Below are 25,675 nucleotides of genomic sequence, written 5' to 3' on the forward strand. Positions count from 1 at the left end.
TGCATTATTCAGTGAAAATCACATTTTCCTATATTTAATTCTCTGACCATGTAGGTGGTAATAAAAACTCTGTAAATTCAAAGGTTATTGTAACAAAACACAAAATTGAAAGAAACTTATTTTTTTCCAAAAAAAGATATCAATTGTACTTAAAATTAAGCATATACAACCATTGTCTATTGTCAAACTATGTTAAACAGTGTTGCAGAAAACAATATTTCCACTGATGTTCACTACAGAGACTATGGATGCATCTGAAAAAAGACATCAGATGCTGCTGAAACTGCATTTTACCTGGATTATTTCACTGTATTGATAGGATTAGCGGTTCAAAAGTTATGAAGCGTGTTTGATGAGTAGATGCTTTTGGGTCTTGGAGGGTTAAACTTCATCATGTAACAGAAGGCTGAGGACTGTTTGGAAGCCCCGCGTCACTTCTCCTGTGATTTGCTTTTTCTTTTTCACTTGATCTACAGATCAATGAGCCCTCTGCAGGGTAGATAATTGCTGTAATCACAGACGAACGTTTGACGCAGATGTCAGAGCTCGGCCCGCAGTGACATGTTGCGTCTGTGGATCTCGTTGAGGACCACGTCGCTGTTGGAACCATCAGATACCCCGCTGTCTGCTAACACGGAGCCTGTGCAGGACAAACAAACACATTATTAGGAACTATACGCTGTATGGTTACGTTTTGATGTCATCATAAATAGAATATATCAAATGTAAAATGTCCAAGGCTGTTGCGATTCTTTATAAAACTTGAGATTTGTTAATAAATGTTTGCATATATTGTATTGTTCATTTGTAATGCCATATTTGTCATACTGTGTGGAAATTTGGGGCAATGTGTAGAAAACTAACATAGACCCAAAAATTAGACTCCAAAAAAAAAAAAAAAAAAAAAAAAACTATTAGAGCAGAGGTGTCAAACATGTGGCCCGGCGGCCAAATCTGGCCCACCAAAGGGTCCAGTCCGGCCCTTGGGATGAATTTGTGAAATGCAAAAATTGCACTAAGATGCTAATCATTTTAGTTCAGGTTCCACATTCAGACCAATTCAATCTCAGGTAGGTCATAATAAAGTATAAATACTGACAACTCCAAATTTTTCTCTTTGCAAATGTAAATGTTTTCATGTTTTTACACTAAAACAAAGTATAATGTTCCAAAAAATATCCGAATAACTTGAACAAATATGAACAACCTGAAATATCTTAAGAGAAATAAGTGCAATTTTAATAATTTTCCACCTGTTACAAAATGTTTTGTGTGTTTGTAGATCCACTGTGATCTGTAACTAGTAATGTACATGTGTAAATGATAAACTGAGGCAGAATATTGTTAAAATTACAATTTTTTTTCAGTTTGTTCATATTATTCACATTGTTTGAGCGGATAGTTTGTAGATGCAAACATCTTCATAATGTAATTTTACTTTTTTTGCTCTAAAACATAGAGAAAAGTTTGGAGTTGACATTATTTACATATTATTATATTATAATTTTACTGGTTCGGCCCACTTCAGATCAAATTTAGCTGAATGTGGCCCTTGAACTAAAATGAGTTTGACACCCCTGTATTGGAGTAATAAATAAAGCTGGTTATGTTCAATCAAGTCATCCATTTTTTATAGGATCTGGTACATTAAAATTTCCTGATATTGTATATTTAAAAACAATGGAAATTATGTTTCCTGCTAAGAGCAAAAGTATTCCTGTCTGTATTACAAAAAAAATTTAAGTTAAGAGAAAGAAATTATAATTTAAGAGGGATGTTTGTGTTTGAAACATGTAAAGCAAGAACATACGTTAAATATCGCTGTGTTTCTGTTATTGATGTTAAATTATGGAACCAATGGAAGGATGAAGTGACACTGTGTAGCTCGTTGTCGAGTTTTAAAAAAGCTTTAAAGGTGCAGGAGACTTTCGTGACCAATTTTTCATCAAATCTGTCAAACCTCAGTCACAGCCTAAATACCATGAATCTGTGAGTCTTTCTGTGATTACTCACCTGAATCTCTTGCATCACGGTGAACAATTTCAAAGCGCCATCCACCATCAACAGTCCATGTGTTTACAAACAGAGCCGGGAGGTCCCTCAGGCATCTTCGGAATTTTGTCGCGACGTGCATTGTGGGAAGCGAAGGCTTGTGCTGCTGTCTGACAGCGGCAGCTGGAACAGACACGACGCGGAAACGGCAGGAGCTCCCTTCCCTCTATGCATATTCCTCCAGCTGTTTCCACGTTTCAGCCGTTTCCGCATCATGTTTGTTTCAGCCATATAATACCATATGGTTGCACTGCCGCTGCCACTGCCAGGTGGCTGCGCGAACCTCCCTTTCCCACACTACACGTCATGACAAAATTCCGAAGATGTCCGAGTGACCTCCCGGCTCAGTATGGAAACACATGGTTTGTTTATGGTGGATGGCACTTCACAGGATTTACAGATTCGTGATACTTAGGCTATGACTGAGGTTTTACGGATTTGATGAAAAATTGGTCACAAAAGTCTCCGGCACCTTTAAGTGGTCAAATTCTCAAGGGCTATGAAAGTACAATGATCTGTAAGTGACTAAAGAAACTGAATGTAGACTAATTTGTACTAATGTTTTATTTGCTGCAACTTCAGGTGTGGAGTTGGAGTAAGGATGGGAGTAGGAGAAGCAGAAATAACCCTCTGGCTTCAGCTTCTTCCTTTTTTAGTTACCAATTGTGTTAATTTATTGTTCTTTATATGTATGTGTTTTTGTACATAAGTGAAATAAAAATATTCATTCATCATTACCACCGCCAGGAGGTACTGTGATCACTTTGTTTTGTGTGTTTGTTTGTTTGTTTGTTTGTTGTTAGCAACTTTACGGGAAAACTATTCCAACCATCTTTACCAAATTGTACCCACAGATAGGCCTAGGCCCTGGGACCAACCCATTAAATTTTGGGCCAAGTAGGCCAAAGTTCAAGGTCACAGCAAGGTCACGAAATCTCAAATTTTCCTTTCTCTCATCATTGAGCAATTTTCGAAAATTCATAAAAATTCAAAACAACTCTGATTAGCCTCCAATTTGATCCACGTGTAGCTTATAACAATATCTTGTATCTGGCACAAAATTGTCCACATCCACTGTGGAATGTGGACTCTGTGGACATTTATATTTAACATTGAAAATCCCATTTACAACACATTTTTCATTATAACTCAACAAATATTGATTAGAATTGAATATAATTTGACATGCACATGACTGGTACCAAGCTTCAACTTTTTCTGCTGTATGGAACAACCTTGAAACTGATTAATTTAAAAAGAAATAGTCGATCTACACATGCACACCGTTCGGGGTGCTTGGTGGAGGTTTGCGTTCTTTGAACACTTGTTTGGTAATTGGATTTTCTTTTCAGAAACGAAAGAAAAACTAGTGGCTAATTAATTTTTGTTTTAAAATAGAAGAATTAAAATTGAATTTCAAGGCGTTTTTCTTTTTCAGTGTCATAACAGATAAACCAAATTTAAAAAACAGATTGATTTTCATTTTCTCTTTCTTATAACACAAAAAGAAAGTTACTACCTGACAGAAATGGAAAAACAGACCAAAAGCGGCTGTTTTTTTTTTTTGTGTTTTTTTTTCTGAGACCAGATGGTGTCATTTGTAAGCAAAGGTTACAGAGAGGTAAAACAGAACCCCCCCCCCCAAAAAAAAAATTATATATATATATATATATATATATATATATATATATATATATATGTATATGTATATATATATATATATATATATATATATGTTTTTTTTTTTAGAATTAATTAATTTCTCTTACTTGCTAAATGTTTCAATCACAAATGTAAGTTCTGTAAGAAAAAAACAAATATTATTTATTTTTTGTTTTATTTTTATTTTTTTCTGTTTAATTTAAAAAGAAATAGTCAATCCACACATGCACACCGTTCGGGGTGCTTGGCGGAGGTTTGCGTTCTCTGAACACTTGTTTCAACTTGTGAGCTCACCGCTGCTGTTGGTGGCGTCGCTGATTACAGAAGAACTGCGAGAGGTGAGATGGGGAGCTGATGTGGTTGCCATAGGGACCGACAGACTCTTGTTCTGGGTGGCGGTCCGACTCCATTCTGCGGAATAATTGGAGCACACGTGAGTTTGTTAATTTACCCTTAAAGACCCAAACAACCACTAGCAACCAAAATCATCTACTGATGTAAAATATTTAATAATTTTTGATCCACTAATTCAAACACTACATGTAAATAATTGGTATAAAATGCTATTTTGCACCCATCTCCTGGGATTTTGGTGTGGTTTTATGTTCACCTTGAGCTCAGTAAATATCACTGGGAACTTAAATCCTGCAATTTCATGTCCTTCCTTTAACCCATAAAGACCCAAACATCCACCAGTGACCAAAAGCATCTACTGATCTAAACTGTTTAATACCTGCTGATCCATTAATCCTATTAATACATGTTAACTGGTGTAAAATACAGTTTGTCATATTTTCATGGTCAACAAATATGACCCATTTGGACGTTCAGAGGATCTGTAGTTACCGTGGAAACACTGTCATCTTCAACAACATTCATTCACCAGTAAAACCCATAGAGTTTAACAAATGATAGGGGGATGTAGATGTTTAGTTTAGGGTTTTTTTTTTTTTTCATCTTTTTTTCTTTTTTTTTTACTGTTTAGTTTAGTTTATTTTGAATATGCAAAAAAACAAAGTAATCCTACTTAGTCTTTACAAATGAAACAGATGATAAGAAAACATAACCAACAAAAAACAAAAACCTGTACATATCCATGAAAACAAAGTGTGACTTCATTTGCACATTTGAAAAGGACTGGGAGGAAGTATAACTTATTTAATCCCACCCCTTCTCCACAAAACAGTTTATGTTCGATTAATGATTGATTTTGCTGAAAAAGTCCCTTTTTGTTTTGTTTTTTTTCTATTTCTGATATAAAAGCCCTCAACTTTACTCTGATCTTTTATAAACATGTATTTGATCAATAAATTAAATATAGAAAAATACCTGATTTTCACTGAAAAACATACAAAATAGAGAGGATAATATTAAAAAATGGTAAGAAATCATTTAAGAAAGGTTACATAAAGGACTCATCATCTCTAACACATGATCAATGGATCAGAGACATCATGCTTAAAAAAAGATAGAAAAAATTAGGTGCACCCGAAATAACTCTGTCAACAAATTTAATAAAATATGGGAGCCTCTTTTACTCTATGTGAATATGTTACCTGGCCTGGAACTGTAAATACATTTTAGTTGTTTATAGTGTTATAAGCATGTTTGTTTATTTATTTATTTTCTTTCCTCAAATGTACCAGAATGCACTGTCTTGACTGTCTTGTTATGCGTGTTTTGTTTGTATTGTCTCTTTTTTTTCTCTCTCTCTATGGGTTCTGTTTGTTCATCATTTCTGGTATCAGTGTTTGTATTATGAACACATTACTTGAAATTATAAATGTAATATTTGTTAAAGGTTGAAAAGTTCTATAAATGTTGAAAAGTTCTATAAATAAAGTTAAAAAAAAAAAAAAAAAAAAAAAAGACGGGTTAAAAAGAGAAAAATTAATATGGGAACTGCCACAAAAGTAGCACTGGGTCTTTATGGTTTAAAAACAGTATAATATAATTTTTTTTTCTGAATTCTGTGTTTTGATCAGCCTCGTCTACTCGACAGGATGCTTTGATGTACCTGAGTTTTCAGCCAGTCGCAGTTTTCCACAGCACAGATATGTTCTCCACTGCCTGCGGACATTCTCCTTAACGGCACAGTGGAAAACAAAGACGAAGAAACCTACAGAGATTTGAGCAATTAGGAGACAATTTTGTGGAGGATGTGTCATTTAGAATCTGAAGGGCCCTCAGAGAGCACACAGTCCACCCACGACATTATTAAATCGCAAAAAAAAAAATTTTAAAAAATCAGAAATTATGACTTGTGTTTTTTTTTCCCATAAACTAACCAGACACATCAGGTTAGTTTTTTTTGGCTGTTACTATGGTAACACGGTTCTAGATCACATTCATCAGCTGGTAAAAGTTGGTAATTGTAAAGCAGCAATTCTCAAAGTCTTTAGTGGAGTACTCCCCAAAATATATATTTTTAGCTAACTACCCCTAATTTTTACATCAGCATTTTGTGACTGAAAAAAATTAGGCAAAATTTGTTTGTTTACAAAATGTTGTAAATAAAAACCTATACTTAGCTTTAATATATTAAAAAAAACAAATGTTTGTAAACAAATTTTGTGTGCAAAATATAAACCAATAAGTGACCTGTTTTATTGATAAGAAAAATAAATTAATCGGTCATTAATGAATAAATGAACATTTCATCAACAAAAAATAATACTTAATAACTCAAATAAACTCATCTTGAATAATATAAAAGAGAAATGTTCTTAAAATCTTACCAAGGCTCTGAGTTTTTAAAAATATTGAAATGAAATGAGGTAAGGAGTGTCAATTTTATTATATGAAGGCATTTATTGTGTTTTATATTTCAGCATTAATTGTCATTATTATAGGGAAGGAGTATTGTTTTTGGTTCAGTTTGTTTTTTTGTTTAACAACTTCAGCAGCAAAACTATTAGTTGAATTCAAACCAAATTGGGTTTATAGATTGCCAGTGACCTAGACTAGATGTGATTACATTTTGGGAAAAGTAGGTCAATGTTCACAATTTTTATGCTTACTTATTTTATGATTTTTTTTTTTTTTTTTTTTTTTAATCTTAACCCTTTCATGCATACTGGTCACTACAGTGGACATCTATTCTCCAGCTGTTCTCTTGTATATTCATGAGTTTTGTTGTTTTAGTTCCATATCAGCCAACACAGTGGACACTTATGCATCATCCCAAACACGGCAATTCATACAATTACTGTAACTTTGCTGCTCTTGATAAACCTGATCTGCAGTAACATGTTTGTGTGTAAATCATTTGCTAATTATTATTAGACTGTAATTAACAGTTTTCTGGAAAAAAACAACAAAAAAAAAAAAAAAAAGTTTTTTTTTTTTTTTTTGCATGTCCTCCTGAAACCCAGTAATGCATTTTGTCCTCTGTAGGGGACAAAAGTTTGACAGTTTTACTTTAAAAATGCTGTTCATTGCAAAGGACATTCTGTTAAAAAAAATCAATAAATAAATAATAAATAATTTTTAAAATGTATCTGAAAAAACTGTAGCATTATGCAGTTTCCAATCTAGACAATTTTTTCATGTAAAAAAAGCTAAAACTGTCAAATTCCTGGGTCTCAGGAGCATATTATCTCCACTAAATGAGTATTAACTAGTATTAGAGTATGATAAAATGTGAGAAAACATCAGATTAGCAGCATTAACAATGTTTTTGTTTCGTAGTTTTCACACAGTATATCACTTTCTGATGATGAGTTTTAAATGCATGTTTCTTTGCTTCAAAAATTAAACGCATGGTGTCCAGCTGAGTGGACGTTTTGTAACTCCACAAAAAATAGATTCATTAAAAAAATTTCAATTGCATTGTTTTTTTCAAGCCTATAGAGGCATAAAAACACTCAAGAAAAAAATATTGACTAAGGTTCTCATAATTCATGCATGAAAGGGTTAAAGTCACCTATATAGGTCTCACCTTGCAGAGAGTTAAATATGGAGAAAAGGTAAACAAATGGCATGTACAGGGGTCCCCATGCAAACAGAGCGAAGCCCCAGGTTAGACCCAGGAGGATGATGAGGCCAGCGATGCTCCGCAGGTCAGTCATCACTCCCCTGTTTGGAGACTGGTTCTGAGGGTTCTGCCGCTTGATCCGGGCCAGTTGGACCATGACGACGATGAAGACCAGCAAGCACAGAGCGAAGATCAGGATGAAGTATGCCACCACGCCAACATAGAAGGCTATGTCATTACGTAGCCAACAGCTACAAGAAGATACAAGAGACCGTTTTTTCTTTTTTATCCCCAATACACATGCACCTCACAATACATCCCAGATAGCAAATATTTTGGCAGTTTTATGGCATACATTTGGCATTTTTGGCTTTATTTTGGCATTATGAAAACCTTTAGGCTTAACTGTGGTATGACTAAGGTTATCCATGATAGATATCCCAGATAGCAAAATCATTATGACTAAATCTGGCCCAAAACTGGCATGCCATTTTGGCAAAGTTCTGGGCAGATGTATGGGCCCTAAATGGCCCAAAATAGGCAAGTCAAAAAAAATCAAACCAGAAGGAAGCCAAAATTCACCCAAACCTAATTGTGGACTTCCAAAATATAGCCATAATTGTCCCAGAAAAGCCCCAAATCCCCATAATCCAGCCAAAAAGTAGCCAAAACTGACCCAAAGAGAGGCCAAAAGGAGGCCAAAATTCACCCAAAATTTGTGTTGATCATGCTTTTAAAATGAAGTGGGGTTTTCTTCAGGGTAGAAATTCCTGCTCTTTGCACAGTGTTTTGGCTTTACAGAAATATGCCAAAACACAACCAAAACACATCCATATATGGAATAAGATGCTGCTGCTCTTTAGTCAATCTTCTGGTTTGCCATAAACATGCCATACCATCCCTATACTTGATCCTGCTCTTTGCCCAGTCTTTTGGTTAACCACACATATGCCAGAACTCGGCCATATACTGCTGGTGCCTCCATATCTATTATGGATAACCTTAATCATACCACAATTAAGACTAAAGGTTTTCATAATGCCAAAAGAAAGACAAAAATGCCAAATGTATGCCACAATACTGCCAAAATATTTGCTATCTGGGATGGAGGTACCAGAAGAAAACCCCACTTCATTTTAAAAGCATGATCAACACAAATTTTGGGTGAATTTTGGCCTCCTTTTGGCCTCTCTTTGGGTCAGTTTTAGCTACTTTTTGGCTGGATTATGGGGATTTGGGGCTTTTCTGGGACAATTATGGCTATATTTTGGAAGTCCGCAATTAGTTTTGGGTGAATTTTGGCTTCCTTCTGGTTTGATTTTGGCTTGCCTATTTTGGGCCATTTAGGCCCAAAATAGGGCCTAAATTGGGCCCATACATCCGCCCAGAACTTTGCCAAAATAGCATACCAGTTTTGGGCCAGATTTAAGACATAACGATTTTGCTATCTGGGATGTTTCCTATAATAAAGAGGGATTAGAACTACACTCAAGGGATTTAAAAACGTATCACTCAATGTTGAACTTAAAACACGATGAGAACTTTTTTTGTGACCAATTTTTCAGTACTCTCATAGAAGACAGTGTGCAGATTTTCAACACCAGAACTTGCGTCACACTTGTCTTGAGTCTAAAAACAATAACTGTGGTGCATTTTTGGTCAGTGTATCTTTTGGTAATTGGATTTTCTATTTGGAAACAAAAGAAAAACTAGTGGTTAATTTATTTTTGTTTTAAAATAGAAGAATTAAAATGGAATTTTAAGGCGTTTTTCTTTTTCAGTGTCAAAACAGATAAACCAGATATTAAAAATGGATTGATTTCCCAGTTCGTACGAAATCTGGACATCGTAGACATGTGCCCTCCATGAATGTCTACGAACTCCAGATTTCGTACAAACTGGAAGATTTGTACAAATCCATTGTTCATAAGAATCTTTGTGGCCTAGGCTTTTTTTTGTATTATTATCATTCAAGAAGGTAAAGTATACAATCAAAGTATACAACAAAAAAAATAACAAGTTTGCCAGGGGGAAGGGTTATGCAATTATTATAATCCAATGTCTAAATCAGAACAAATACTGATGGCTTTTATTGCCTTTTTGTTTCCAGATTTATCTAAAAGCTTGCAATCAAGTTCAACATCTTTCAAAAATAAATAATATTTAGTTTTGTGTTAGAGAACTTACATTTGTGATTGAAAAATTTAGTAAGTAAGAGAAATAAATTAATTAAAAAAAAAGAAAAAAAAAAGGTTTTTTTGTTTTTTTTTGTTTTTATTTTACCTCTCTGTAACCTTTGCTTAAAAATGACACCATCTGGTCTCAGAAAAAAAAAAAAAAAACCTGCCGTTTTTGGTCTGTTTTTACATTTCTGTCAGGTAGAAACTTTCTTTTTGTGTTATTAGAAAGAGAAAATGAAAATCAATCTGTTTTTTTTTAATTTGGTTTATCTGTTTTGATACTGAAAAAGAAAAACGCCTTGAAATTCAATTTTAATTCTTCTATTTTAAAACAAAAATTAATTAACCACTAGTTTTTCTTTCGTTTCTGAAAAGAAAATCCAATTACCAAACAAGTGTTCAGAGAATGCAAACCTCCACCAAGCACCCTGAATGGTGTGCATGTGTGGATCGACTATTTCTTTTTAAATTAAACAGTTTCAAGGTTGTTCCATGCAGCAGAAAAAGTTGAAGCTTGGTACCAGTCATGTGTATGTCAAATTAGATTAAATTCCAATCAATATTTGTTGAGTTATAATGAAAAATGTGTCATAAATGGGATTTTCAATGTTAAATGTAAATGTCCACAGAGTCCACATTCCACAGTGGATGTGGACAATTTAGTTCCAGATACAAGATATTGTTATAAGCTACGGGTGGATCAAATTGGAAGCTAATCGGAGTCGTTTTGAATTTTATATGAATTTTCGAAAATTGCTCAATGATGAGAGATAGGAAAATTGTAGATTTTGTGACCTTGCTGTGACCTTGAACTTTGGCCTACTTGGCCCAAAATTTAATGGGTTGGTCCCAGGGCCTAGGCCTATCTGTGGGTACAGTTTGGTAAAGATGGTTGGAATAGTTTTCCTGTAAAATTGCTAACAAACAAACAAACAAACAAACAAACAAACAAACAAACAAACAAACAACAAACAAACACCCCAGCCAGCATGTCCATGTGGGCCTCAGAAGGATTACATTTGGGCTGCATATAAGGGTCCCATGTGGGTTTGTCTACAGTTTCCATGGTGACCCCACATGTGTTTGCCCATACCAGAATCAGAATCAAAAATCTGAATATATCATAGTATTTATTCTTCACACTATTTATCCCATGATATTTATCTTTCATGTCATTTGCACTACTTCTCACGTTTTTTGCACTACTTAAATTCTATATTTTACAAATATTTTAGTTTGCAATACTTTTAATTTTTTAATGTAAATAACTGTGTCTTTTACCGTTATTTGTTGTTGTTTTACTGATATTTGTTGTGTGTCAGTAAATTCCTATACTGAACCTGAGAGCTTTGCCTCAATTTTGTTGTTCTTGGTACAAATGACAATAAAGAGATTTTGATTCTGATATGGGCAAACACTTGTGGGGTCACCATGGAAACTGCAGACAAACCCACATGGGACCCTTACATGCAGCCCAAATGTAACCCTACTGGGGCCCACATGGACATGCTGGCTGGGACACAAAGCAAAGTGATCACAATACGTCCTGGCAGAGGTAAAGATACACTGACCATTTTTAAACCCCTTGAATGTACACTGAACAAAAATATAAATGCACGACTTTTGTTTTTGCTCCCATTTTTCATGAGCTGAACGCAAAGATCTAAAACTTTTTCTATGTACACGAAAGGCCTATTTCTCTCAAATATCGTTCATAAATTTGTCTAAATCTGTGTTAGTGAGCATTTCTCCTTTGTCCTTTGCTGAGATAATCCATCCACCTCACAGGTGTGGCATATCAAGATGCTGATTAGACAGCAGGATTATTGCACAGGTGTGCCTCAGGCTGGCCACAATAAAAGGCCACTCTAAAATGTGCACTTTTACTGTATTGGGTGGTCCAGGGGGGTCAGAAAACCAGTCAGTATTTGGTGTGACCACCATTTTCCTCGCACAGTCTTCTTCATGAATTCTCTGAAACAGCTTTGGAGATGGCTTATGGTAGAGAAATGAACATTCAATTCACAGGCAAAAGCTCTGCTGGAGATTCCTGAAGTCAGCATGCCAATTGCATATTCCCTCAAAACTTGTGACATCTGTGGTATTGTGCTGTGTGATAAAACTGCACATTTTAGAGTGGCCTTTTATTGTGGCCAGCCTAAGGCACACCTGTGCAAAAATCATGCTGTCTAATCGGCATCTTGATATGCTACATCTGTGAGGTGGATGGATTATCTCAGCAAAGAAGAAGTGTTCACTAACACAAATTTAGACAGATTTGTGAACAATATTTGAGAGAAATAAACCTTGTGTGTACACAGAAAAAGTTTTAGATCTTTGAGTTCAGCTCATGAAAAATGGGAGCAAAAACAAAAGTCGTGCATTTATATTTTTGTTCAGTATATTTATAGCTGCATTCACACAGGTTACTAAAATGTGTGTGTAACGTACAAGTCATCTGTAGTGCCGTCTGTGTATTTCCCATATGTAACCAGACCATAGTTGTCTTTGTCCACTGCTATTATGATGACCACGATGATAAGAGGAATTCCTGCAAACAACACAACCAGTAAATGCACTTTTCTAACCACACCTTTTACAGAAACTCCTATTTTTTCACCACCAAAACAATCCCTTTTATCATCATTATTCTTAACAGTACCTACCCCAGCCCATGAGTGAGAACTTCAGCATGTATCTGCTGAGGTAGGGGGTGAAAACCCGCACGATACTCAGGTACATGTGCAAGGCCTCAAGCCCCGCCCAGGTGAATGATGTCAGCAGGAAGTAGTGCAGGAAGAAGGCGGTGCTAATGCACAGCCCGGTCGCCTGGTAGAGCGCCAGCCAACCGTCCATCAAGAAGACCAGGTTCAGGAAGAGGAGGGACATGCACAGCTGAACCAGGATTTTGGCAGGAATATCCCGGAGCAGTTTTCTGCAAAGGAAAAGGGAACGTTACATGAATTCGCAACTTTTCTTGTCGCATTTTTGGCTTTGGTAAAGAGATCTATTCTTACTCAAAGGACAGGTATGTCAGTAAGGTGATGGCGAGGAACACAGCAGACACTCCACAGCCGATGTAGGTGATGAAAGTGAGTATTTGTGCCTGCTGACGGTCACTTATTCCTTCTCGGGACAAATCCTGTGTTTAGGAAATGAATATACACACAAATGCAAATAAATGACAAACAGATACTGTACATCCACAAGTGATTTGCAATTAATAACCTTATGTTGTCAGTAATATTAGGTTACAGCTCATAACCCAGAAAGACCCAAACAGCCACCAACCACCAAAACTACACTAGAAAAAATCCAAATCTTATCAAGTACATTTTTCTAATTTCTAGTCAAAATATCTCATCACACTTAAAATAAGTGATAATAATAATAATTGTCTAAAGAGTAACTTTTTCACCCTTTTTTTTTCTTTTTGCTTAATTCAAGTGAAAAAAATTAGCTTTTGCTTTTTTTTTTTGGTTGATTCAAGCAAAAAAATGTTAGCTTTTGCTTTTTTTTTTTGGTTTGTTCAAGCAAAAAAAATTGCTTTTTTGCTTAATTCAATGGGAAAAAAATTGCTTTTGCTTTTTTGCTTAATTCAAGCAAAAAAAAAATTGCTTTTGCTTTTTTTTTTGCTTAATTCGAGCAAAAAAAATTTAGCTTGTGCTTTTCTTGGTTACTTTGGGCAAAAAAAAATTTGCTTCTTTTGCTTAATTCACGCAAAAAAAAAAGCTTTTCCTTTTTTTGCTGAATTCAAGCAAAAAAAAATAGCGTTTGCTTTTTTTTTTGGTTAATTCAAGAAAAATAAATTTGCTTATGCCTTTTTTTTTTTTTTGCTTAATTCAAGCCAAAAAAATTGAGGTTTTGCTTTTTTTTTTGCTTAATTCAAGAAAAGAAATTAGCTTATGCTAATTTTTTTTTTGCTTAATTCAAACAAAAAGTCTACCAATGGAACAAGTGAAAATTATCTTGGTAAGATTTCGTGAAATAAAATTTTCAAGATCTATTTTCTAAAATAAGTTCTTATATCTCACTGAAAAGTTACTCTTTAGGTGATTAATGTCTCATTTTAAGTGTGATGAGATATTTTGACAAGAAATGAGACAAATACACTTGGTAAGATTTTGATATTTTCTAGTGCATCTACTGATCTATTATGTTTAATAACTTCAGAACCATTAATCCTATTAATCCATGTAAATAATTGGTATGAAATACAGTTTGTCATCTTTTCATGGTCATCAGATATGACCCATTTGGACATTCAGAGGCTCCGTAGTGAACGTGGTAACACCGTCATCTTCTACAACATTGATTCACCAGTAAAACCCATGGAGTTGGATCAACGACAGTGGATGGAGATGCTTGTTTTTGCATTCGGTCATTGATATCTTAGCTAAAAAGTCACTTTTTCTTCATTTTTCTCTGTTTTTGGTATAAAAACGCTCAACTTTAGTCTGAGCTTTTATGAACATCTACATTATCATTGAATTAAATATAGGAAAATACATGATTTACATTAAAAAAACACAAATTACAGAGGATAATATTATAATAAATGGTGAAAAATCACTTAGGAAAAGTCAAAAATAAAGGAAAAAACTTTTTTTATAGGTTAAATTGCCCCTGAATACACATTAACATGCACACAAACACACCCAGACACTGACCAGCAGTATTGCAAAAGATGTGAGATGGTTGCAGCTGCAGTATGTCTGTTCAGATGTGGCATTGACGACAAAGCAGCCGTCAGAACTCCAGCCTCCTCGTCCACCTGAACAGCAGGAAAACGAAGGAGTTTTAACCCTTGTGGTGACCTGACCCTGAATAACTCTGGATTAAAGCAGGTTTCTACTCACCATTTAGGGTAAAATCCCAAAACACACAAGAGGCCTTAAAGGTAGACTGTGAATTCATAAAAAAACACAAAAACAAAGAATCATTTTTTTTTTCTAAAGGGGACTCCAAAGCATACATCATTTGCAGGTACAGTAGTATTGCACTTTGAATGACTTGATGCCACATTCTTTCTTTCTTTTTTTTTTTTTTTTTCATTGTATGTGTCATGTTAATTTATACTGTTTTGCACAAATATAAAGCTATTTTTCGAACAAGGATGCACATCAAGAAAAAGCATGTGAACCCTTTGAAAATGTCTTAGTTTTCTGCAGGAATTAAGTCACATTGTGCTTAAACTAATACCATACAAAAAATACTATTTCATGTCTTTACTGAACACTGCTAATACTTTTATTAACATTACTGCTACTGTTATTACTGGTCTTAATATTCATGTAACAACGATGCAGATCAAATCATGTTTTAGGACCAATTCATGCAATAAATTATAATGTAACGATATAAATCCACTGTAAATAATATATAGATAAACATATATTTTTATCTGCACTTTATTGAAATAATATGCAAAAAAAAAAAAACTTTTTGTTTAAAAATGCAAAAATAAATAATAAATAAATAAATACCTGTTAATTGCAATCTAATAACAATTTGCATTTTTTTTTTTTTTTGCACTCAAACATGTTACTGCAGATCAGGATTATCTAGAACAGTCAAGTTACAGTAATGGTATGAATGTCAGCGTATGGGATGATGCATAAGTGTCCACTGTGTCGGCTGATATGGAACTAAAACAACAAAACCCATGAATATACAAGAAAACAGCTGGAGAATAACTGTCCACTGGAGTGACCTGTACGCATAAAAGGGTTAATATACAGTAAGTATGCTGTAGAATGTAATACAGCAACTTACTTGCTAATTGCTGCCAGCAAGTTACTGTACATTTCACAGTATCCTTGTTACAGTGTATGTTTAAGTGAAAAGTGTTTAAGTGAAAAACCGAAGCCAAATTCCTTGCATGTGTTCTTGTACTTGGCCAATAAAGCTGATTCTGATTCTAAATTACAAAGGGTTCACATATTTCCTCTGGTACAAAACACTAAACAATAGATATTTACTGTATAAAAAGGTAAATAATATACGTTTGTGTACCTACATTAACAGGTTGACCATTTCTGATGGCAAATTTAATATTCTCTCTGAGGTTGTGTATGGACAGATTGGCCACACTGGAGCCCAGGACTGGACTGACAAGGGTTTGGTTGTTTAATGTTGAATCCTGCGAGAGAAAAAGAGACAGTAATGTCAAGAGGAATATGGTATTAAAGAGGTAAACACGTATTTAAAACTGTAAATTAAGGTTTTTATGTCATTTGTCTACATTTGGTTCTAATCATGTGTTTTTTGGGCATGTGGAAACTTTCTTTTTCATACTCTTGCACAGTTGAGTTTGGACTTTGGGGGGTGATTTGTGTGTTTTCTGCAAAAAATGTGACAATACATGGTTTTTGCATTTAAAATTGATTTGATTCAGATTCAGAAAACTTCATATATCCCACAGGGCCAATTCATTTGCAGCTTACCACAGACATCAGCCCACATCCAAAGTGAAATGTGACAAACATAAAAAAAATATGAGATCACTGAAAGCAACTACGAACAAATGCATTTAAAGAATCAACAATAAATAATCAATAAATACCAATGCAGACTAAAAGACCCTATTGGTTCTGCTAACATTAAAAAATAAGAAAACAAAAATGTCATATAAAATGGTTAAAATAGCTGCAGTCAGAGTTTAAAAGTGTGATAGTTGAAGGAATAAAAGATTTTGATTTGATTGTGTGATTCTTGCGTTTGTCATTTAATGTACAGGGTGTATTTTTTTGTTTTTTTTTATTAGACTGGCATCCTTTGTGTGGGTTTGAGGTAAAATAAACAAAAATAAACTAAATAACCAAACACAAAAACCCAAGCATGTGCAAAAGACTGAATTAAAACGACTATCTGACTTAACATCTTAAATTCCAGGAGAGAAACCTATATAATATAACAAAATAATACAAAATAAATAAATTAAAGCCCCAAACTCAAACTGTTACAACATGATAAAAATCCCAACAAACACAATTTTCTTCCTCTGTGTGTAATCTTTCTATATTTGCCTGGAATGACATATCAATAAACTTGAAATGTGGATGACTTGACCCCACTTATGGACAAACATAGTGTAAATATAAATGCAGTTGGCAGCGACTGTCACTATGAGACTGAAAAAGTACCTGGAAGAGGGTACTTTTACTGTAGAAGGTGAACTGGACCCTACTGGCCTGACGCTGATCTTCAGGACTCAGGCCTTCGATGAGGGAGGACGGTAGGAAAACAGACCCGAGAGGAGCTTCTGAGGTTCTGGACCTGCCAAGTCCACCAAGCTGGACACAGAAGAGACAGAACATGGCTGTAGGACGTGTTTACAACTGGGTTTAGTTGTTATTTCTGCAACTCTTGTGTTTTCCTTTTGTATTCTGACCTGAGGTGGGACGTAACAAAGTATAAGTACTTTGTTACTGTACTTAAGTAGATTTTTTTAGGTATCTGTACTAGGGATGTAACGATTACCGGTAAAATTCCTGACGGTTAGTATTACTGTTTAAATTCTAATTATCATGATAACCGTGTTTGATTACTGCACTTTCAACACAAACTTGATATGGAAAATGGTCAAACCATGCTATAAGGTTCCATTTTAATGCACATTTGTATGTTTGATGTTTACATGTTAATATTTAAATGTTTCTGCCAACAGAAAGTACATTGTGCCTATGATTTTATTTGTGTTTTGTTTGGGTTTTTTTCTCTTTTTTTTTTTTTAACCCTTAATAGGTAACCATGGTGCCCCCCACAGCTGCAGGTAACCTGGGGTCCAGCTAGACCCCAGGTTACCTACGGTGATAAAAACATCTAAAAATGTTATTTTATAGTCAGTTACAATACTTTATTGCTTATAGTATGAAAGGATAGCAATGAAACGAAAAAAAAACATAACAAAATTGTGCTTTATTTTCCAAATAAATTCTCCTTTACTGCGTGAAGTATTTCCTTCACTAAAGTTAACAGAAAATTTCAAAAAAGTTTCACATGTTACAAATAAACACACTACATTGCTATAACACATTTGCAATAGTTTCAATAAAGTTTCTCTAAAAACTAAACTATAACTAAAAACTAAACTAACTACACAATTGGGTAGTACGAATAGGTGCTCACAAACAGTCTTCACAGAAGGAAAACTGACGTCATAAACATTATCAATCGATAAATGGTCATCATCTGATTCAGATTCCACTTCTAAATCTGCACTCTATCCTAATTATCTTCATCACTTAGAGTTTTCCTCTTAGCCATGGCCTCACACGATGTTAAAATTACTCAAAAAAGATTAAAGCACTGAAGGTTAGCGTTATTAGAAATTTATAATATCAATTATTGATCATATTCTGAAATACCTGAAATGGAAAAACAAATCAATATACGTTAAAGGTAACCTGGGGTCACGGGCGACCCCAAAATGTCTGTATTGCCTATATTATTCTACGAGTTAATTTTTTGGTTCCATTTTACTTTTCAGATCCCTATACTAGGAGGGTAAATGAAGTAACACGCACGAGCTTCAAATAAAAACATAGAAAACTAAAAACGTGGGGTCTGCTGGGACCCCAGGTTACCTATTAAGGGTTAAATAAAATTTGGTTAAATTATTTCAGGTTGTGTATAAGTACTTTTTGAGCACATTTCAATAATACCATGATAATAATGATAACCGTGATAATTTTGGTCACAATAACCGTGATATGAAATTTTCATATTGTTACATCCCTAATCTGTACTTTACTTGAGTATTTATTTTTCTGGCAACTTGTTACTTTTACTCCCTACATTTTTGCATAAATATCTGTACTTTATACTCCTTACATTCTCAGAATAGGCTTGTTACTTTGTCAAACTAAACGGATGTAACAGTACGTAAAATACGTTGCTTCAGAGAGAAAATAAGTGGCAGAGAGAAGGAGCACAGGCTGTGACCAGGGTCAGTACCAGAGTCCTGCACGGGTCCACTTCTTCTAAACTTTTCCACCCGAACCCGCAAAGCTGAGGACTCCAACCCAATCCATGATTAAACACATTCTCTACACAGTAACTCACTTTTAAGGGCTTTATTTTTGGCTAAAGCACACGGCATCAATAAATCTCTAATATGAGCTGTTCAATGACATCTTTGGCCAGATGTAAACAGAGGTGAAGCTCACTTCAAAATAAAACAAACCGGCTGTGGATCAACCAACGATGAAATTAGATAATCATCATCATTAAATGTCTTGCAAATTATTTTTGTCATTTTCAACCTTTATGATTTTGCCTGGTTAAATAAGTATTATTTCATTCATGGCAAAAATGCAGTTTTACTTTTTACTTTGGTACTTTATTACAATTTAGAAGTTGTACTTTTTTACTTTTACTTAACCCTTTCATGCATGAATTATGAGAACCTTAATCAAGATTGCGTGTGTTTATCCTCTTTAGGCATGAAAAAAAACAATGTGATTGATTTTTTTTTTTTTTTTAACCTATTTTTCATGGCACTACAAAAATGTCCACTCAGCTGAAAACCATGCGTTTAATTTTTGAAGTAAAGAAACATGCATTTACTGACATACTGTGTGAAAACTATGACATATATATATATATATATATATTTTTTATCCTCCTGAGACCCAGCAATGCATTTTTATCCTCTGTAGGGGACAAAAGTTTGACAGTTTCACTTAAAAAAGTGCTGTCCATTGCAAAGGACATTCCATTAAAGAATAAATGAATAAAAATAATTTTTAAAAAATGGCTCTGAAAAAAAAAAAAAAAAAAAAAAAAAATCTGTTGCATTATGTGGTTTCCAATCAAGACAAGTGTTTAATGAAAAAAAGCTAAAAAATTTCATTTTCCTGGGTCTCAGGAGGTTAATGCTGCTAATCTGATGTTTTCTCACATTTTAATGCACTATAATACTAGTTATTAGTCACTCAGATAATATGCAAAGAAAGAAAAAAAAAAAAATTGTTAAAAAAAAGAAGAAAAAAAAAACTCTGTTAATTACAGTCTAATAACAATTAACAATTGATTTAGATAAAAGAACAGGAAAGTTACAGTAATGGTATGAATGTCAGTGTATGGGATGATGCATAAGTGTTCACTGTGTTGGCTGATATGGAACTAAAACAACAAAACCCATGAATATACAAGAGAACAGCTGGAGAAGAACTGTCCACTGGAGTGACCACTATGCATGAAAGGGTTAAGTAAAGGAGTTGAATCAGTACTTCTACTTCTACGAGAGTATTTTTTCACACAAGTAGCTGTATATTTTCTAAAGTACAGAATGTGAGTACTTTTGCCACCTCTGATTCTGACATACCTGAATATTATCAGTGCCGAAGATGTTGAGAGAAGATGATGGGAAGTTATTAGCGTCTACTGTTCTGACTGCCAGAGCGAGAGAATTCGATGACAGGATCTCGCTTTCACCAGCAACAACCAGTTTAACGCCCAAGTTATCGACAATATGGATCAGCCTGTGAACGGAGGAGGACTTTTTAGAAAAATCATGTCTTCGTGAACATGAATCTTAATGTGATTCAGAGTTTGGATCCAACTGAAGGTATAAATGGACTTAACACCTGTTTGCAGATGCAGAAAGTGCCTCAGAGCTCCCCTCCATCAGGTTGCTGATTATGTTTATTGCCTTTTTTCCCACTGTCCGAGAGACGGTGGGACCATCCAGGAGCTTCTCCAGCTGTCCCACTAACTGCCCCACCTGCAGTGTCACACAAGTCCATCAGTTTTACCCAACCCCCCCCTCTGGCAGGGGGCTGAGGAGTGTTAAAACCAGGACAAGGCTTAATCGAATTTTAACTAATTAATTAAAGATTTATTTTGGGTTAATTGAAGATTTTTTTTTAAATTAATTGAAGACTTTTTTTTTGGCTTAATTGAAGTTTTTTTTTTTTTACTTAATTGAAGATTTTATTTTTGGCTTAATTCAAGATTTTTTCCTTAATTCAAGCTACATTCTTTTTTGTTTAATTCAACTCAAGACTGTGGAATTTTTGCACTTTGCAAAAACATCCCAGGGGCTGAACCGGACCCTTTGGCGGGCCGCATTTGGCCCCCGGGCTGCATGTTTGACACCCCTGCTCTAAAGCATATCCCTTCATTTAGAAGACAAATGTGTGACTTTTTCTTTTATTTCTGGGTAAAATGTTATATAACCTGCCAATTTAAAAAGGCAACAAAAGTGTCTCTAACGTTCCATATATAGACGAATAATCTGACCTGAGAAGAGTTGAGCTGAGACACATTCTGTGTTTGATTCAACAGGTTGTTTGCATCTTCATCCTTTTCCTCTTGGCTTTCTGTGGTCTTTTCTGCAGTTGTCGTAGTCAATCCAGTACCTCAGTTAAGAGAAAACCGACAAATCATTAAGTCATATGAGTCTTTTATATAATTACTTCTGCATAACAGCAACATAAGTGATAAAACAAAATTCATCTTAATAGATTAGAATCATGCGGACAGAGACAATGCTAAAAATATAAGCCCTCAAAGACCTAAACGGCAGCTAGTAAACAAAGACATCTCCTGGTCTAAAATGTTTAAATCACTTCTGAACCACTAATCCCATCAATACATGTACATAACTGAGGTCAAAGTTAGTTTGTCATCTTGTCATGGTCATTAGACATGACCCACATTGTAAATTTATAGACTCCATTCTGAACGTGGAAACAGTCATTTTCTGCTACATTGATTCACAAATAAAACTCATGTAGTTTGAGAAATAACAGCGGTTGTAGACACTTGTTTTTCTGTTCAGTTACTCTTGTAATGTATTGAACTGAAAATGTCACTTTTTCTTCAGTTTTTCTCTGTTTTGATATAATAACCTTTGAATTTACACTGAGCTTTTATGAACATTAACATGGTCGGAGAATTAGACTGAGCAAAAATATAAACGCACCATGTGACACTTTAAATTTTAATAGCATTAGGTGTTGCACAGAAGACGATAGTGACGTCTGGCATTCAGGGACATTCATGTGGACACGGGGGGGTGGGGGTGGGGGGTTGAAAGAAATCACCACTCGATATCTTGTGTGTCCACTGCATTGACTTCCTGTAGAGCGACACATCGTCTTCTTGACAATATTATAATAATACTAGAAGCACTCGGAGAGCGCAGACCTCAGCCAAGGCTGATCAGTGGGCCCCCCCGTGGGCCCCCCCACCCCCGATCACCACCAAAATTTAATCATTTCTTCCTTATCCCATTTCCAACAAACCCTGAAAATTTCATCCAAATCTGTCCATAACTTTTTGAGTTATGTTGCACATTAACGGACAGACAAACAAACAGACAAACAAACAAACCCTGGCAAAAACATAACCTCCTTGGCGGAGGTAATAATAATTAATAATATTGTCAGTTGTGCCCTGTGGAATGAATGTTATTCCACTTGTCTTTGAGAACTACACAGAGCTATGGCATGTTATTCAGAACTGTTCCTGCATGATTTGCGACATCTGTGGCATGGTGACATCTGAGGAAATGTGACATTTTGAGGTGTCCTTTTATTGTCCCCAGTATAAGGAGGACCTGAATACTGTTAATCAGGGGTCTTAAACTCATGTTCTTACAGGAGCCACATTCAGCCCCTTTTGATCTCCAGTGGGCCAGACCAGTAAAATAATCACATAATAACCTATAAATAATGACAACTCCAATTTTTTGTCTTTGTTATTAAATTATTAAAAAAATACTTACTTTTATAAACTATCCAAACAAAAAAGATGTGAATAACTTGAAAAAACTGAAATTTCTTAAGAAAAATAAACGTAATTTTAACAATATTATGCCTCGACTTATCATTTCTACATGTACAATATGGATTGGATCTACAAAGACACTAAACACTGAGTAACATGCAGAAAATTGTTAAAATTGTGCTGAATTTTCTTCAGACATTTCAGTTTGTTCATATTTGTTCAGGTTATTCACATTTTATTGTTACAAGATAGTTTGAAAATGTAAATATTTTCATAATTTAATGTGATTTTTTTGCACTGAAATAAAGACAAAAATTTGAAGTTATCATTATTTATAGACATAATGTAATATTATTTTTTTCACATCAAACTGAGAAGAAAATATGGAGTCATTATTTTTTGTAGGTTATTATGCTGTTATTATTTTACTGTAGATCATATTGGTCTGTATGTGGAACCTGAACTAAAATGAGTTCCACAGCCTTGACTGGAATTTTTGCATTTTGCAAATTGATCCCGCGGGCTGCATTGGAACCTTTGGCGGGCTGCATTTGGCCCCCGGGCCACATGTTTGAGACCCCTACTGTTAATGCTGTTTGAGCAGCGTCTGGACATGTTATACCTGTGTTGTGGGTGGAATCACTAGACCACTGAACATGTATTCACTCGCAGAGACGGACACAAAGTTTGTTTACAAATCAAGAAAATTAACCACGTTTTACAAATATAAGACATCATGAGCTCATTTTGGGCTGCGCATCTCGTACAGGGTGACCCAAAAAAACGGGAATTTTTGAAGTGCGTATTGGCAGACATGAGCACGTGGCAGCACTGTGAGACAGTGACCTTGAGCAAGTAAACACACCCCCATTTTAGTAACCATTGGCGGCTGTGCGGGAATTGTTCGGTAACCGTGTGATCTCAAGATTCGGTAACGTTCCCTGGCCCCCTAGATCGCAAGATTTGTCCGTTTGTGATTTTTTCTTGTGGGGCTATCGCAAGAGTAAAGTGTACACGACTCGACCAAGAACTCTGGATGAGTTAAAACAGAGAATTCAGGATGAAATTCACAGTATCCCAGCTGAGATGTTGCAGCGGTCAATGAGGAATCTCAACAGCAGATTTCAAGAATGCATTCGTACAGGAGGACGCCATCTACAGGAAGTAATTTTTTTAAAAAAATGAAAATTCCATCATTGTTTCTCAAATGGCATGTTTTAAGGTTTCAATTACTATGAATAAAATATTTTTCTTCCATCACTCTGGGTTTTATTGGATTGTTAAAAAGTTCCCGTTTTTTTGTGTCACCCTGTATTACACAAATATTGAACATGGTGTGTTTATATTTTTGCTCAGTGTAAATATAGGAAAACACCTGATTTTCACTGAAAATACAGACAATAATACAATAAATGGTGATAAATGCCCGCAAAAAGCCAAAGTAAGAATGTTTCTCGCATATGGAGAGCTACAAATGCCTAAAATAAGAACATTTGGTGCAAAAGTCAAGGCTGTTTTAAAGCTTTAAATGTCTATTCTTTTTTATAACATTAACTACTGTGTATATTGTGGATTCTCAGCTGTACCTACCAGGTTTTGATGTAGCAGTGCTGGTGGGTGTGGTGGTTTTGACAGTAGTTGCAGCAGCAGCAGTAGTAGTAGTAGTAGTAGTAGTTGTGGTGGTGTCCTCCTGGGCTGGTGGTAGATTATGCATGGTCGAAATATTTGTGGTTGCAGATGCAGTTGTATGCTTATGAGAATATGTTGTTGCTGAAGTAGCTGAACTGCCTTCCGGTACGCTTGTTGTTAGATTAAAACCAGGAATTAGACCGAGGCCATCTGCGCTTGCATTAAGATTTGTGGTGGGACTGGTTGAGGTGGTGTTACTTTCAGTGGTTGTTGTCATGTTCCGAACCACACTTACAGTTGTGTAATTCGCTGTAAAGTTGTTGTTCATTGGTGCCGACGTGGGTTCAGTGGTGTTAGCGTCAACAGAAGTCACACTGTTTAGGGTGAAGTTTTTTGTTGTTGTCACACTGTAAATAGTTTCATTAATTTTTCCAGCAGCAGCAGACGTGAAGCTGTTAGGAGTATCTGTAGTTTGTCGTGTTTCCATGTTTGTTGTAGTAGCAGTGGTGATATTTTTATTATGTGCTGTTATGTAGTTATTTGCCTCTGTTGTTGTACTGTACGAAACAGTGTAATCAGGAGACGGAGTAAGCGTACTGTTTAATGAACCAGGTGTGACTGAACTATTTAATAGCCTGTTGTTGTCAGCTGTAGTTACATTATACACTGTTGTGTCATTTAGTATCCCAGCTGTAACGTTGTATCCCATTGTGTGATTAGGAGATGGGGTAAATGTGCTAACTGTAGTGTAGTTTGTTGCAACTGTTGTGTTACTTGTTGTGACTGAGCTGTTGTGCAGATGTCTACTCTCCACTGTAGTTGCATTGGGAGGAGGTGTGATTGTTGTAGTTGTATTATATATTGTTGTGTGATTTAGAGAGTCTATGAGTGTGTTAGCTGAGGTTACATTGTTCACTGTTGTGCGATTAGGTGTAGGTGTAGTTTTGTTGTAAGCTGTGAATGCCTCTGAAGATGTGTTGCGACTGGGATTGGGTGTAAATGTTGCAGTGGTAGTTACATTGTACTCCAAAGTCTTATTAGGAGTAGGTGTAAATGTTTCAGCTGTAGTTGCGTTGTATACTGTTGTATCATTAGTAGTAGGTGTAAATCTTTTGGTTGTAGTTGCGTTGTACATTGTATTATTAGTAGTAGGTGTAAATGTTTTGACTGTAGTTGCGTTGTACATTGTATTATTAGCAGTAGGTGTAAATGTTTCGACTGTAGTTGTGTTGTACATTGTTGTGTTAGTAGTAGGTGTAAATGTTTTGACTGTAGTTGAGTTGTACATTGTATTATTAGCAGTAGGTGTAAATGTTTCGACTGTAGTTGTGTTGTACATTGTATTATTAGCAGTAGGTGTAAATGTTTCGACTGTAGTTGTGTTGTACATTGTATTATTAGCAGTAGGTGTAAATGTTTCGACTGTAGTTGTGTTGTA

The 25,675-nt window shown here is 35.1% G+C and overlaps 1 protein-coding gene across 1 annotated transcript; it reads right to left on the reverse strand.

Annotated features, from left to right (window-relative positions):
- adgrg2a (adhesion G protein-coupled receptor G2a) lies at positions 1-25,416 on the reverse strand. The gene is made up of 15 exons (XM_030122778.1): positions 24,199-25,416; positions 21,118-21,236; positions 20,463-20,599; positions 20,201-20,357; positions 17,016-17,165; positions 15,890-16,012; positions 14,730-14,775; positions 14,541-14,644; positions 12,888-13,012; positions 12,537-12,805; positions 12,322-12,421; positions 7,655-7,941; positions 5,732-5,833; positions 4,009-4,125; positions 1-640 (listed from the first exon to the last, which is right to left on the reverse strand). The coding sequence occupies exons 1-15, from the start codon at positions 25,370-25,372 to the stop codon at positions 540-542; spliced, it is 3,111 nt and encodes a 1,036-aa protein (XP_029978638.1). The 5' UTR covers positions 25,373-25,416; the 3' UTR covers positions 1-539.
- Between the last annotated feature and the right edge of the window lie 259 nt (positions 25,417-25,675).

The sequence above is a fragment of the Sphaeramia orbicularis genome, chromosome 20, assembly GCF_902148855.1.
Source record: "Sphaeramia orbicularis chromosome 20, fSphaOr1.1, whole genome shotgun sequence".
In the NCBI taxonomy this organism is placed as follows: Eukaryota; Metazoa; Chordata; class Actinopteri; order Kurtiformes; family Apogonidae; genus Sphaeramia; species Sphaeramia orbicularis.

Bases quoted from the DNA above. Each gene is read 5' to 3' on its own strand.
- adgrg2a (XM_030122778.1), bottom strand. From the start codon at position 25,372: ATGTACAACGCAACTACAACCAAAAGATTTACACCTACTACTAATGAT. The intron at 20,358-20,462 runs GTGTTAAGTCCA...CTCCGTTCACAG, and splicing joins CTTTCTGCATCTGCAAACAG to GCTGATCCATATTGTCGATA. The intron at 4,126-5,731 runs GTACATCAAAGC...ATTATTCCGCAG, and splicing joins GCGACTGGCTGAAAACTCAG to AATGGAGTCGGACCGCCACC.